Source organism: Maylandia zebra, linkage group LG11 (genome assembly GCF_041146795.1).
Source record: "Maylandia zebra isolate NMK-2024a linkage group LG11, Mzebra_GT3a, whole genome shotgun sequence".
NCBI classification, from domain to species: Eukaryota; Metazoa; Chordata; class Actinopteri; order Cichliformes; family Cichlidae; genus Maylandia; species Maylandia zebra.
In genome coordinates this window covers 8031111-8044450 of record NC_135177.1, presented here as the reverse complement: position 1 = coordinate 8044450, position 13340 = coordinate 8031111, and the positions used below count along the sequence as shown (strand labels likewise).

General features: G+C 45.2%; 2 protein-coding genes across 2 annotated transcripts; one reads left to right on the top strand and one right to left on the bottom strand.

Annotated features, from left to right (window-relative positions):
- Positions 1 to 3731: 3731 nt before the first annotated feature.
- Positions 3732 to 4139, bottom strand: LOC112435565 (histone H1.3-like). Its single transcript, XM_076889573.1, has one exon. It carries the CDS (start codon positions 4133 to 4135, stop codon positions 3851 to 3853), a length of 285 nt encoding a protein of 94 aa, XP_076745688.1. The 5' UTR covers positions 4136 to 4139; the 3' UTR covers positions 3732 to 3850.
- A 3393-nt stretch (positions 4140 to 7532) lies between these two features.
- On the top strand, positions 7533 to 10098 carry LOC143421034 (uncharacterized). Its single transcript, XM_076889721.1, has 4 exons — positions 7533 to 7677; positions 8593 to 8741; positions 9440 to 9604; positions 9682 to 10098. The coding sequence occupies exons 2-4, from the start codon at positions 8685 to 8687 to the stop codon at positions 9769 to 9771; spliced, it is 312 nt and encodes a 103-aa protein (XP_076745836.1). The 5' UTR covers positions 7533 to 7677; positions 8593 to 8684; the 3' UTR covers positions 9772 to 10098.
- The last annotated feature ends 3242 nt before the right edge of the window (positions 10099 to 13340 follow it).

Below are 13340 nucleotides of genomic sequence, written 5' to 3'. Positions count from 1 at the left end.
ATTCGCCTCAAACATGGATCATCCCATGTGCTCAGTTAACATTAATGTAATCAGTGACTTCTCTTAAGCAAAGTCACTCCACTCATATATTATTATGGGTCCAAAAGTGGCCAGCAAATGAGCCCATAATAAACTATTCCATAAATACCGTAATCTCTCATTTGTTTTACTCATGTCACTTGTCCATTTCAGCTGAATCCTCCACAGCATTCCCAAAGAAACAAACATTAGCAATACACATTGACTGTGGTCAGACGGAGGTCAGACACAGGTCAACGGGTTCCAGAGGTGCCATAAAAACACCATAAAATCAACCATCCATTGCTGTGGAAAATATGTTATTCATATCATCAAAGTAACCGTCACATTTTCCCAAAAACACAATGTAACAGCATCACCACTCATAACCGGTAAACACAGTTTTCCTCACACATAAACCCAAAAATCCTGTAATAGGAAAAACATCAACCAGTTGTCCTGGTATAAATCATGTGATCAAACCACATGAAGAACTGTAATGCTGTAGAAAAGAAAATGCAAATGTTAGCACTGCGCAGATGTATACAATTTCTCACAGCTTCTTTTACCAGTCAGTCAGCTTTCTTTTTTATTTCCATTCATTCATGCATTCATTCTTTCTTTCTTTGCTGATAGTGGAACCTGTCGTCGCATTTAGTTTCCACTTCCAGCAAAATGACGTCATCTCAAAAAGAAAAAGAGGAACTTTAGGTCGGATTACATAGCTGAATCCTTTTTTAGGCTGGGACACTCATTTAATAATTGTCCCAAATAAGTAGCTTTCTCCAGAACCCATTTTAATGTGGAGAAAATAGCACTTTTAATTTCTGACGTGCAGATCTGCTTAAAGAAAAGAAATAGACAAACAAAATCAGTGCCTGTTCAAAAGATAAAAATGAAAAATAACAAAGATTATCAAACCAAACTCTCAGTGCACTGTGAAAGTATCAAAATAAAAAGGCCTTGTTAAGTCATGACACAAGCTCCTCATCAACTTCACAACAGGAGAAGAATCATCAGCTAGATTCACTCCAAACCAACCATCAGCTGCACAACACACCACACCACATAACTATGAGTTTAATCACCAGGTCTGTGCTCTTCACTCATTTAGGCCACAGATCTATTTTATTCAATTTTCCTTTTCCCTTCATCATAAAACATGTGACATGCTGTCATGCACTTCACAAAAGACGTTTGTTCTGACGTATTCAGAGTTGTGTATCTAAATACAGGATTCACTCGCACATCAAAACAGGAAACTCAGTGTTTTAGAGTCTCCACTCTAACAAACTCCAACACATCCCATTCACTCGTGCTAGAATTCAGTCACCTGTGCAAGAATTCAGTCACCTTTCATTAATCTAAAAACCAATCAAATAATTTGCATATCGGCTATTAACCCACTAAGTTGACAGGACAACAGAAATGCATGTTCAAAATAGTATCACAAAAGACAATTTCCCTCATACAGTAAATTACTTATGCTGCTCAATCAAGCAGGAAGCTTCTCCCAATTTACTATATCAACAACTAAATTTATTGTCTGATCTCTGGTTGGTCAAACCAGGATCTTTTTTCTTTTTTCCACAAAAGTTTAAATTGTTGTCCTGCAACCTAGAGAGTCAATTTTTTTTTCTTGGATAAATTCAGTATTTGATAACAAGTGTCTGCTAAATTCTGTGTATAGTGCTGGCGGAGCGCTGCTGACGTCGACTGAGAAAATTGTCATGCGGTGGAAGGAATACTTCGAGGACCTCCTTAATCCCACTGATACGTCTTCCGAGGAGGAAGCAGAGTCTGGGGATGAGGGGAATGGCCCGCCAATTTCCGGGGGCGAGGTCACTGAGGCAGTTAAACAACTCCTTGGTGGCAGAGCCCCTGGTGTTGATGAGGTCCGCCCCGAGTTCCTGAAGGCTCTGGACGTTGTAGGGCTGTCCTGGTTGACACGCCTCTGCAATGTTGCGTGGAGATCAGGGGCAGTACCTGTGGACTGGTAGACCGGGGTGGTGGTCCCCATCTTTAAGAAAGGGGACCGGAGGGTGTGTTCCAACTACAGGGGGATCACACTCCTCAGCCTCCCTGGGAAAGTCTATGCCAGGGTGCTGGAAAGGAGAGTTCGTCCGTTAGTCGAACCTCGGATACAGGAGGAACAATGCGGTTTTCGTCCTGGTCGCGGAACACTGGACCAGCTCTTTATCCTCTCCAGGATACTTGAGGGTGCATGGGAGTTTGCCCAACCAGTCTACATGTGTTTTGTGGACTTGGAGAAGGCATTCGACCGTGTCCCTCGGGGTGTCCTGTGGGAGGTGTTGCGGGAATATGGGGTGTCTGGCCCATTGCTACGGGCCATTCGATCCCTATACAACCGTTGCAAGAGCTTGGTTCGCATTGCCGGCAATAAGTCGGACTCGTTCCCGGTGGGTGATGGGCTTCGCCAGGGCTGCCCTTTGTCTCCGGTTCTGTTCATAATTTTTATGGACAGGATTTCTAGGCGTAGCCAAGTGGCGGAGGGCTTTCGCTTTGGTGGCCTCAGAATCTCATCTCTGATTTTTGCAGATGATGTGGTTCTGTTGGCTTCATCGGGTGAAGGCCTCCAGCTCACACTGGAACGGTTCGCAGCCGAGTGTGAAGCAGCGGGAATGAGGATCAGCACCTCCAAATCTGAGGCCATGGTTCTCAGCCGGAAAAGGGTGGAGTGCCCACTCCGGGTCGGGGATGAGTTCCTGCCACAAGTGGAGGAGTTCAAGTATCTCGGGGTCTTGTTCGCGAGTGATGGGAGAAGGGAGCCGGAGATCGACAGACGGATTGGGGCTGCAGCTGCAGTAATGCGGACGCTGCACCGGTCCGTCGTGGTGAAGAGGGAGCTGAGTGTAAAAGCGAAGCTCTCAATTTACCGGTCGATCTACGTCCCTACCCTCACCTATGGCCACGAGCTGTGGGTAGTGACCGAAAGAACGAGATCGCGGATACAAGCGGCGGAAATGAGCTTCCTCCGAAGGGTGGCTGGCCTCTCCCTTAGAGATAGGGTGAGAAGTTCGGCCATCCGGGAGGGGCTCAGAGTAGAGCAGCTGCTGCTCCACATCGAAAGGAGCCAGCTGAGGTGGTTCGGGCATCTGACAAGGATGCCCCCTGTGCGCCTCCTGGGTGAGGTGTTCCAGGCATGTCCCACCGGGAGGAGGCCCCGGGGCAGACCCAGGACACGCTGGAGAGATTATATCTCTTGGCTGGCCTGGGAACGCCTTGGTATTCCCCCGGACAAGCTGGAGGAGGTGGCTGGGGAGAGGGAGGTCTGGGCCTCTTTGCTTAGGCTGCTGCCCCCGCGACCCGGCCCCGGACAAAGCGGATGAAGATGGATGGATGGATGGATGTCTGCTAAATTGACACTATTTTAACACTGATGAAAGATAACAAGCTAATTTTCATTGCATGTGTGTTTGTGTTTTTAGGCAGGTTTAATGCATGTCTGTGGAGCTGCATATCCAGCAGAGCATGTTCTCTGCCTTTCCTACACATTTCTCTACTATTATTTGATCATTTCTTAACCAATGTGCTATGAGTCCACTGGTCTTTGCATCACACTAAGTGACTTGGACAAGATGATAAACAGACTCACATGCTGAAGATGTTGTCTAATCTTCATAAGCTCTCTTGTGTTTGTGTTAGTAGGGTTAATGCCTGTTCTGTGTGATTCTGTATATGTTTGTATATGTTTCAGACTCCTTCACAATTTTCCAACTTAAGCAGTCAGTTTTCTTTTCCCCAGGTTTGCTAACCCAAATTTTGATTTCCCACATTTAATAACAAAATTTGTGTTCTCACCACTCTCATTCTATTGTCCTCTGATGCGGTTGCTGAAGTTCTGCTGCTGCTGCCTTCTTGGGCGACTTCTAGCAGGTCCTGCCGGTTTCTTGGCTTTGGTCTCAGTAGCCTTGTTCATCTTGAAAGATCCGGAGGCCCCGGTGCCCTTGGTCTGCACCAGAGTGCCCTTCGCCACCAGGCTCTTGAAGGCGGTCTTGACACGGGCTTTGTTCTTGTCCACATCGTAGCCTGCGGCAGCCAGAGCCTGCTTGAGACCGGCCGCGGACACGCCGTTGCGCTCCTTGAAAGCGGCCATGGCTTTCACGATCAGCTCGCTCACGCTGGGGCCGACCTTCTTCGGCTTGGACCTCTGCACAGGGCGTGTTTATGATGGAGCTTTTCCGACCACAGCCGGCACGTTGAGCGCATCATTCAGGGTCCATTTCTTTCATGTAGCTATGGTCGCTAGCCAGCATGCTAGCCGCATGTGGCTTGCCGAGTCACTCAGTCCTTTCTGAACATGTTGACATGCTGCCGCCGCCGAACCTGGCCTCAGATCCAGCAAGCTTAGCGCGCTGATCTCCAAAAGGTCCCGAAAGCCAGAAAGACGTCAAATAAATGTCTCGTTCTAAGAGTTCAAACAAAAACTCCTCTTCACGCCGCCATCTTGCTCGCCCCTCCGTGGAATTCATCCAATCAGATAGGAAGATGGGTTTGCTTTTCTTCTTCTCTTGTGCTTTGTTAGGTTGCTTCTGCAGCCTCTGCTCCGATACTGCCGCTGCTGATCAGGTTTTTCTTCAGGTAAGAGTGAGAGTTTTGAGACAGATCGTGCTATAAATAAGTCAGCCAGAAACTTGGCTTGAACGTTTCCAATTATTAAACTATTGTTTAACAACTATTGTTTAAATTTTCGTCCGACCGCTGCATGTGGAAAATTGATACAGGTCTGCTTTTCACCTGAAAGTGACAAACTAAGACATGTTCATTATCATCATCACTGCTTAATCAACACACATCTCTCTCTCTCTCTCTCTCTCTGTGTTTTTGTGAACAATCCTTTCTTAAAAGCAGAAAATGACATTGTAGTTGTTTTTCGGCTGATCAACACAAAAACCTTTTTCCTGTGATTATTTTTCTTCGTCTACAATGTAATTTGTCTCTTTTTCACTCTTTTTTTTTCTTTATAATAGCTTGTGATCCGCAAAATCACCGCTCTCACTCACAATCAAAGGCAATTACTTTTGCACAGTGCACAAAAACACTGTGATGTCAGACACATTCACACTCACTTTTTCATCTGCATAAATAAACCATATGGCTGGAGATATGTGCCATGGTGATCCATAGGCATGATCACACGTTTATTTAATTATTTTCAACCCAACAAAACAAATAAACAAAAACATGATGCTGATGCTACACACACACACACACACACACGAGTCATAGCTCTGTTTTCCTCTCTTTGAGTAGTTCTCAGACAGCTCTCGATCTGATAATGTGTAGCCTGCTCATCAGCTCAGGAAAAGAAAACTGCAATGCAACATCACACAGTAGTTGCAGCATATTAGTTGTTTTCACAGGCGTGCTGTATATTTCAACAATGGCTCATAATAAGACAACAGTCTTCCTCACAGGTCAAGTGCCTCTATGCACTTCATTAGTTTAAATATTTACCTATATCACTTCTCCTCATATGTCATTGTACTGAATTTAAGCAACCACAAGCTTAATGTAGATTACTTTTAACAACTATCCACCTCAATTACGTCTATGGTCTGGCACACAGGCTGTTGTCGATCAGGGCAAGCTAAAGAGTTAACATTTTGTGTCAGCTGCCAGGAGCAAAGTCCAGCACAAACGTCTGTCTCCCTCCAACTCACTCTTGGTTGCTTAGAAACCCATGATAACAACAACAGTCGGTGTCACAGACCACGTGTTCTGCTCCGCACACACTCACACAACAACAACAACAACGAGACGAGGACGAAGATGACAATAACACAAAATAGGCCTACTCCGGACTCACACCGGACCGCTCGGGACCCTGACCCAGTTGTGGGACGCTCACCCAGTCGCGCGACAAAACCCAATGAAGGGACGCTCGGGACACACACCCAGGGCGATTTCAAAACCGGACACTCACCGGACGCACGTGCTTTATCGCACACAGTGATAAAGACTTTCAACGCAACCTCACACAGTGGATGCGTGCTTTGCTGCACACAGCGGCAAAGACTTAAACTTACTTGGTGTTGCTTAGCGTGTAGTATAGCCTCGAATCCCGCCGATCGCCATTCATCGAGGAGAAAAGACAGACAGCGAATCCACAGGAACTTCCTGGCTGACGTCAGTCTTTCAGCGTGCCTCTTCTCCCCTCGGTGAATGTCGACTCCAGGGCTCCGGCTCTCGAAGGACCAATTAATGATAGGTTTGTAGCTTGAATCTATCCGCTGGAACGTTGAAGACAATATAATTACACTGCAAAGCAAGACACAAGTAGGCAAGCTTCTTCATGTTTCTCGTGCACGGGAGAGAACCGGACAGGCACCGTTCCTTCGCTTTACCCCAGTTGCTCTCGTCCGTTCTCCCGTACCACTGTCCTTTTATTGAGGTTACATGAATATGCATAGGTTCATTAACATATGACGTCTACATTCACACAAAGAGTACCTTGCCTGTGTGTGTGTGTGTGTGGGGGGGGGGGGGGGGGGGGGGGGTACTGCTGATCAAAGGGTCATAAAAGCACACAAGCAAACATCCTTGGTCAGGAAGAGGGTAGACCCCCCTCATCCTAGATAACACAGTAAGGAAGTCCAGCAGTTCATTTATCTAAACAAAAGGCTCTTATACTTAAACAGATATACGTGTGTTTACTATACCATAAATCAGCAAAGGAAGATACGATCTCTCCTCTGTAGGGGAGTGAACTCACCCCCTCTTCATGCCACACAGAGTTGTTACAGACCTCTTACACTCAGAAAAATTATGGTTCTTAAATGGTTCTTCAGATGTCTTCATGGTTCTTTAAAGAACCATCATACGTCAAAGAACCTTTTTATTTTGTGGATGGTTCTTCAGCTATTACAAATGGTTCTTTAAAGAACAAAAGGTTCTTCATCTTTAGCAATCTAAGTTTGATGGTGTAAATGGCATAAATATTTATTCACTATAATGAGGCTGTGAATTATACTGTGTGTTTTCTTTGTGTGCATGTGTGTGCGAAGGGGAAGGGCGGGATACCTGGCAATTACCCTTTAAGAGAAGATGGTAGGAAACTGAATATTCAAATAAAAGTTAGAAATATTTGCAAACAATAGACACAATACACACATTCAAATACTGTACTTTAGTTTTAAATTTTAATAAAGCATTACTATTTTCTACTCCAAGGCATTACTTTTGAGATTATTATATATTTTTGAAAATATAGCATAATGATAATAATAAACCTTACAAACCACCCAGCAGTATGTAAAGTCAAATTATAAAATACAAGTAAATAACAATTGCAGAACAGAATGTCAGTGTAATGGACACAGACTTCGTTTTGACAAAGCACACTGCTTAGGTAAATGATCTGAGTAGTTGTTCATCACTGATCAATTTGTTAATATGTGTTTCGAGCCAAATAAATGACAGGGAGAGAGAGAGTGACGTCAGAACAGGTCATACTGTAACCTCCCGGGAGCGGATGGAGGGGGTCAGTCGTTGGGATGCGCATGCGCAGGCAGAGTGTGCGAGCGGCGGGCCTTGACCTTCGGGAAAAAAAACTCACGGACGGTGACAGCGAAACGGATAACAGTCTTCAGTACCTGCTGGACTTTGAAGCTGTGGATTCTGGGACTGTTAGAAAAGGTAAAACATTTTCATTAAAACCTTATTACTGTTTTGTTTTTGTTACTCGTCATTGTAGCTTGCTGTTAATGTTGTGCTAACAGTAGCAATTAGCTAGATACGTTAGCTGTTGAGGTCAACGCAATTTAGTATCCAACGGTTTTCCTAACAAAACCACTGTTATAATTAAGTGAAGCTGCTCCCAGCTAATTTGAACCTTTGGCTTCTAAAATATGTGGTTCAATTGCGTGCTGCGTACATAACCTAATGTCAGCTAGACCGAAATTAAAATGTAATATATTGTTAAAGTCACTAAAATGGCGCCTGAAGCCTGTTGTGACGTGAGCTCTGTGTCTGCTCTAGAAACTCTTGAAATTCTGTAGATCTGAGCCGTACATTAAATACTCACATGAACCTGTACTTTGAATTCTGTATGAGCTGTATAAAATACAGCTATGCATAAGTGTTTTGAATGAATAATTAGATTAGATGACTCTTTATTGTCTAATCGAATTATATAGAAATGAATAGAAATGTGACATGAGAAGGTGTGTCTTTGACTGTTCCTGCATAACTTAGTTTCGGACTAGTTGACAAGTTATGCTCCGGTCATTTGATGTTTCCAAGGTAGATGTTCTTTTGTAATATAGTTAATTTTTTTGTATATTTCATTTATCCACCATCATACATACAAGCTAAGAAGAGGTCGTTATACTAACAAGAGGTATCAACGCCGGGCCAAAGTTCAGCACATGGTTAAAGTTTGTAGTCCAGCCAGGGTGTAAATATCACTCAGCAGCCAGAGCTGAAGCAGGTAGCATCAACACATAAATCTACTCTACCCGGCTTAAATCACAAGAGCACCTCTGACCAAAAAGCTGTAGATTTTTCTTGTTTGCACAAATTAATCCAGATTCACATTAATTGTGTTCACAGCTCCAACAAAATGAGGAAGAGGAGGGGGAGAAACACAATTAGGTTGAATTACAATTGGATGGAAGGCGAGGACAAGGAGAAGGAAGCTTAGGATGAGGAGGAAGAAAAGCAGCAGGAGCATCTTTAGGGATCCCTATGATGTCATTGAGGTTGGTTTCATTAATATGGTCCTCTCACAAAGAACGATGACTTGTTTTAGTTCACCTACTTCCTGTATTAAATAGTGATGTGCAAAATGTTGTGAAAAACCATGGAGCAGGTACGTATAGGGCATCTGCAGGTAAATGAACATCAAATCTCTAAGACAGACTGAAATTTGTATATTTATCACCCTTATGATAAAACCCATGTCAGCCATTGGTTTATGGACTTTGTATTTTGAAGCCTCAACATTTGCTTTCTTGCTGTTGCTATGTTGGGACCATATTAGGATGAGGGATCAGAATCTGGAGTCATGCACACTATTGTTTCATTTAGTGTGTATCCATAAGATTCGTACAGCAGATCCAAGTTGTGCCTTGAAAACAGGAAAGTCGTCTGCATAGAGGAGAACTGTAATAGCAGGCTTGTAAAAAGTGAGGCTTTGTGCTCTCGTTTTACTTCTGTCACCCTGTTTTGATGCAGATTTCACTTGAAATCAGGCAAGAACTGGACTTATTTTTTTATGTGTTCTTGTGAATTGATTGTGTATCGCATATGTTTGATTTGACTTTCTGCAAGACAACAGTCGTCCGCTGGCCAAAAAAGTTTTCCAAATACCTCCACGTGATCTAGCCTGGATTTAGAAAAGAATAGCAAAAAAATCTGCACCTCCTGCTTCAGATGCAATTTGTGTTTCTGTGTTCAGAGGCAGCGGCGAGAGGGGAGACCTCGGCTCATCCAGCTGGAGAGCCTGACCAGGAGGAGTCGAACATTAACTGAGCTCTTCCAGGGCACCCTGCAGACTCGGCTGCTGGCATCGGCGAGCGATGACGTGAACGCCAAACTGGAGTCCATCACAGGTCAACTGCAGGTATGCGAGTCAGACCTTCTGAGGAGGGTTTCACTTTTCTCTTCTTTATAATTGACTCTTTTCTCGATCTCTTTCAGCTCCTTGTCTCAGAGTGGGAGGGATTTGAAGCACAAAGGGAGGAACTTGTCATTTGGTTGGCTGATATGGATGTGAGGTTGACCAGCTGACAGGAAACACCAGTGAAAAACTGAAACAACTGCAGGTGTGGGCTTGTTTTGATATGACATATACAGGGAGTGCAGAATTATTAGGCAAGTTGTATTTTTGAGGAATATTATTATTGAACAACAACCATGTTCTCAATGAACCCAAAAAACTCATTAATATCAAAGCTGAATGTTTTTGGAAGTAGTTTTTAGTTTGTTTTTAGTTTTAGCTATTTTAGGGGGATATCTGTGTGTGCAGGTGACTATTACTGTGCATAATTATTAGGCAACTTAACAAAAAACAAATATATACCCATTTCAATTATTTATTTTTACCAGCGAAACCAATATTCATTTATTTATTTATTTATTTATTTATTTATTGTCATTGTCAAGAACAATGAAATTGCGTTTGGGGCTTCCATACAACCCAAAAAAAAAAAAGAAGAAAATAATAAATACCCCTTAAAACCCAAGTGTACATATTTAACCCAGTGTGACTCCAATGCAATAAGACAATCCTTAGCAATAATGTTCGTAGAAATTCAGACAAAGACCTGAGAAAAATGACAAAATACAACAATGCAACCCATTCAATATTATTGTACTGTGAGATATGATATCAGATATGATAGTTATCTATTTAAGAAAGAGGGGGGGGGGGGGGCAGGAGGGGGAAGAGAATAAAGATATGATGCACCAATGCAGACCAGTTCATTGCTATTAAGAAGTTGGATATGGTTATTGTCCGTGAGAGGGGGGCAGAGAGTTCAGGAGCCTCACAGCCTGTGGATACAGGCTGTTGGCCAGTCTGGATGTTCTGGCCTGTATAGACCTGTACCTTCTCCCTGAGGGCAGCAGATGGAAAAGGTGGCGCCCAGGGTGATGTTGGTCCCGCAGGATACTGTGCACCCTCCTCAGACAGCGAGTGGGGAAGATATTACTGATCTCTGGCAGACTTGTTCCAATAATTCTGCCAGCTTCTTTCACCACCCGCTGGAGTGCTTGCTGATCGGCCTTGGTGCAGCTGGGGAACCACACTAGAAATCCATACGTCAGAACGCTGCTGATGGCACAGTTGTAGAAGTTCAACATCAGAGATCTGGGAATGTGTGCGCTCCGCAGTCTCCTCAGGTAGTAGAGGTGCTGTTGGGCCTTCCGTACAACTGAGGTGATATGGTTGCCCCAGGACAGGTCCTCGGTCACAGTTACCCCCAAGAATTTAAAACTGCTCACCCTCTCCACCGCCTCACTGCCAATGAAGAGAGGCAGATGGTTGTTATGACCCCTCTTCCGGAAATCTACAATGATCTCCTTGGTCTTTTTGGTGTTTAAGACCAAGTTATTGTCGTGGCACCATGACTCTAGTTGTTGCACCTCTGTCCTATAGTTTGTCTCATCATTGTTGGATATAAGTCCGAGCACTGTAGTGTCATCTGCAAACTTAACAATGAGATTGGACACGCAGGAGGAAATACAGTCATGGGTGAAGAGAGTGTATAGCAGAGGGCTCAGAACACACCCCTGAGGGGCACCGGTGTTGACCACAAGGGTGGAAGAGGTGTTCTTACCCACTCTGACACTCTGTCTACGGTTAGTGAGGAAGTCCACAATCCAGTTGCACAGAGAGGAGTTAAGTCCCAGTTGGTGGAGTTTGGGACGGAGTTTGTATGGCCGGATGGTATTAAAAGCCGAGCTGTAGTCTACAAAGAGGAGCCGTGCATAGGTGTTCCTGTGTTCCAAGTGCTTCAGTAATGTGTGCAGCACTGTGGCGATCGCATCCTCGGTTGACCGGTTCTCCCTGTATGCAAACTGGTGCGAGTCCAGGGATGGTGGAAAAGCAGCTCTGATGTGTTTAATGACCAGTCTCTCCAGGCATTTGGCGGGAATGGGGGTGAGTGCCACAGGTCTGAAATCGTTCAGACATGTGACATTTGACTGTTTTGGGATGGGAACGATGGTTGCTGCTTTGAAACAGGATGGTACCAGTGAACAGGACAACGAGGTGTTATATATAGAGGTGAAGACGTCCGCCAGGTCCGCAGCACAGTCTTTTAGCACCCGGCCCAGCACTCCATCCGGCCCGGCCGCCTTCCTGGTGTTAATGCTCCGGAACACACGCCTCAGCTCATGAGTGCTCAGGACCGGAGCAGGGTCGGTTGAGGGGAGAGGGGACAGGACAGGGTCGGTGTTCTCCCTGTCAAAACGGGCATAAAAGAGATTTAGATCCTCAGCCAGAGTAGAACTGTCGGCTGAGGGTGATGGTGTTCTTCTTTTGTAGTCCGTGATAGCCCTGATGCCCTCCCAGACCTGCCTTGGGTTTGTGTTGTTCTCAAACCTGGCCTCGATACGCCTCCTGTGCTGCTGCTTGGCAGTCTTGATGCCTCTTCTCAGGTTGGACCTGGCAGCACTGTATGCCTCCTGGTCCCCGGATTTGAAAGCGTTGTTCCTTGTTCGAATAAGTTGTTGAACTCCGTGTGTCATCCAGGGTGGATTATTAGGGAACACACGGAATCGTTTCCAAGTTGTTACATTGTCCACACAGAAACAGATGTAGTCCAAGACAGTGGAGGTGTAACTGTCCAATGCGACACGATTGTCAGTGTCCTGCACCTTGAATACATCCCAGTCTGTGCAGTGGAAACAGTCCTGAAGCATCGGAATAGCATCCTGCGGCCATGTTCTCACGGTTTTGGTTGTAATCCCAGTGCTCTTGATCTTTTGTGTGTATATTGGGTGTAGCAGAAGGGAGAGATGGTCTGACAGACCCAGGTGGGGATAAGCCTGGGCTCTGTACGCATTCGCCATGTTGGTGTACACCTGGTCCAACGTTCTATCTCCTCTGGTAGCACACTTCACATTACGGTGGAAATTGTGAAGTACAGATTTCAGGTCCGCGTGGTTAAAATCCCCAGCCGCAATAAAGACACTGTCCGGGTGTGCTACCAGGCTGTTATTGATGCTGCTGCTCAATTGTGCTAACGCTAGCTTAGCATTAGCATCTGGTGGAATGTAAACAGCGCAGATGTAAACGGCAGAAAATTCCCGAGGGAGATAGAATGGACGGCACTTTAACACCAACAGTTCTACCTCTGTACTGCACAGTTTTTCCGTTACCGTGACGTTCGTGCACCAAAGGTTGTTAATATAGATGCACAGCCCCCCGCCAGTCTTCTTACCCGAGTCCGCAGACCTGTCGGCTCGATAGGCGGTGCGGCCTGCTAGATCGATAGCCGCATCGGGAATGGCGCTGTCCAGCCAGGTTTCGGTGAAAATCATGCACGAACAGTTATTAAAAGTCCGTCGAGTGGCGATCTGCAGTCGTATTTCATCCAGTTTGTAACGGATTGAACGGGCGTTGGAGAGGAATATGATCGGGAGTGGTGGTTTAAACGGACTAGTCTTTAGCCGTGCCCACAGGCCTCCCCGCTTGCCTCTCTTCTGCCTCCGCTCGCAACGTCTCCTCCTGCGGCTTGCTGTTGCGGGTAGCCCCGGGGGTTGCTTAACGATCTCCGGGGGGATGAGATACTCGGATGTTAGTTGAAGATCTCCACGGCTTAGTTGTAGTAGATCATCTCTGTTGTATTGAA

What these genes read in the sequence shown, in the direction of transcription:
- LOC112435565 (XM_076889573.1), bottom strand. Translation starts at nt 4,135, where the DNA reads ATGGCCGCTTTCAAGGAGCGCAACGGCGTGTCCGCGGCCGGTCTCAAG.
- LOC143421034 (XM_076889721.1), top strand. Translation starts at nt 8,685, where the DNA reads ATGAGGAGGAAGAAAAGCAGCAGGAGCATCTTTAGGGATCCCTATGAT. An exon ending in ATCCCTATGATGTCATTGAG is followed by an intron (nt 8,742 to 9,439) that starts GTTGGTTTCATT and finishes TTCTGTGTTCAG; the next exon opens with AGGCAGCGGCGAGAGGGGAG. An exon ending in CCATCACAGGTCAACTGCAG is followed by an intron (nt 9,605 to 9,681) that starts GTATGCGAGTCA and finishes GATCTCTTTCAG; the next exon opens with CTCCTTGTCTCAGAGTGGGA.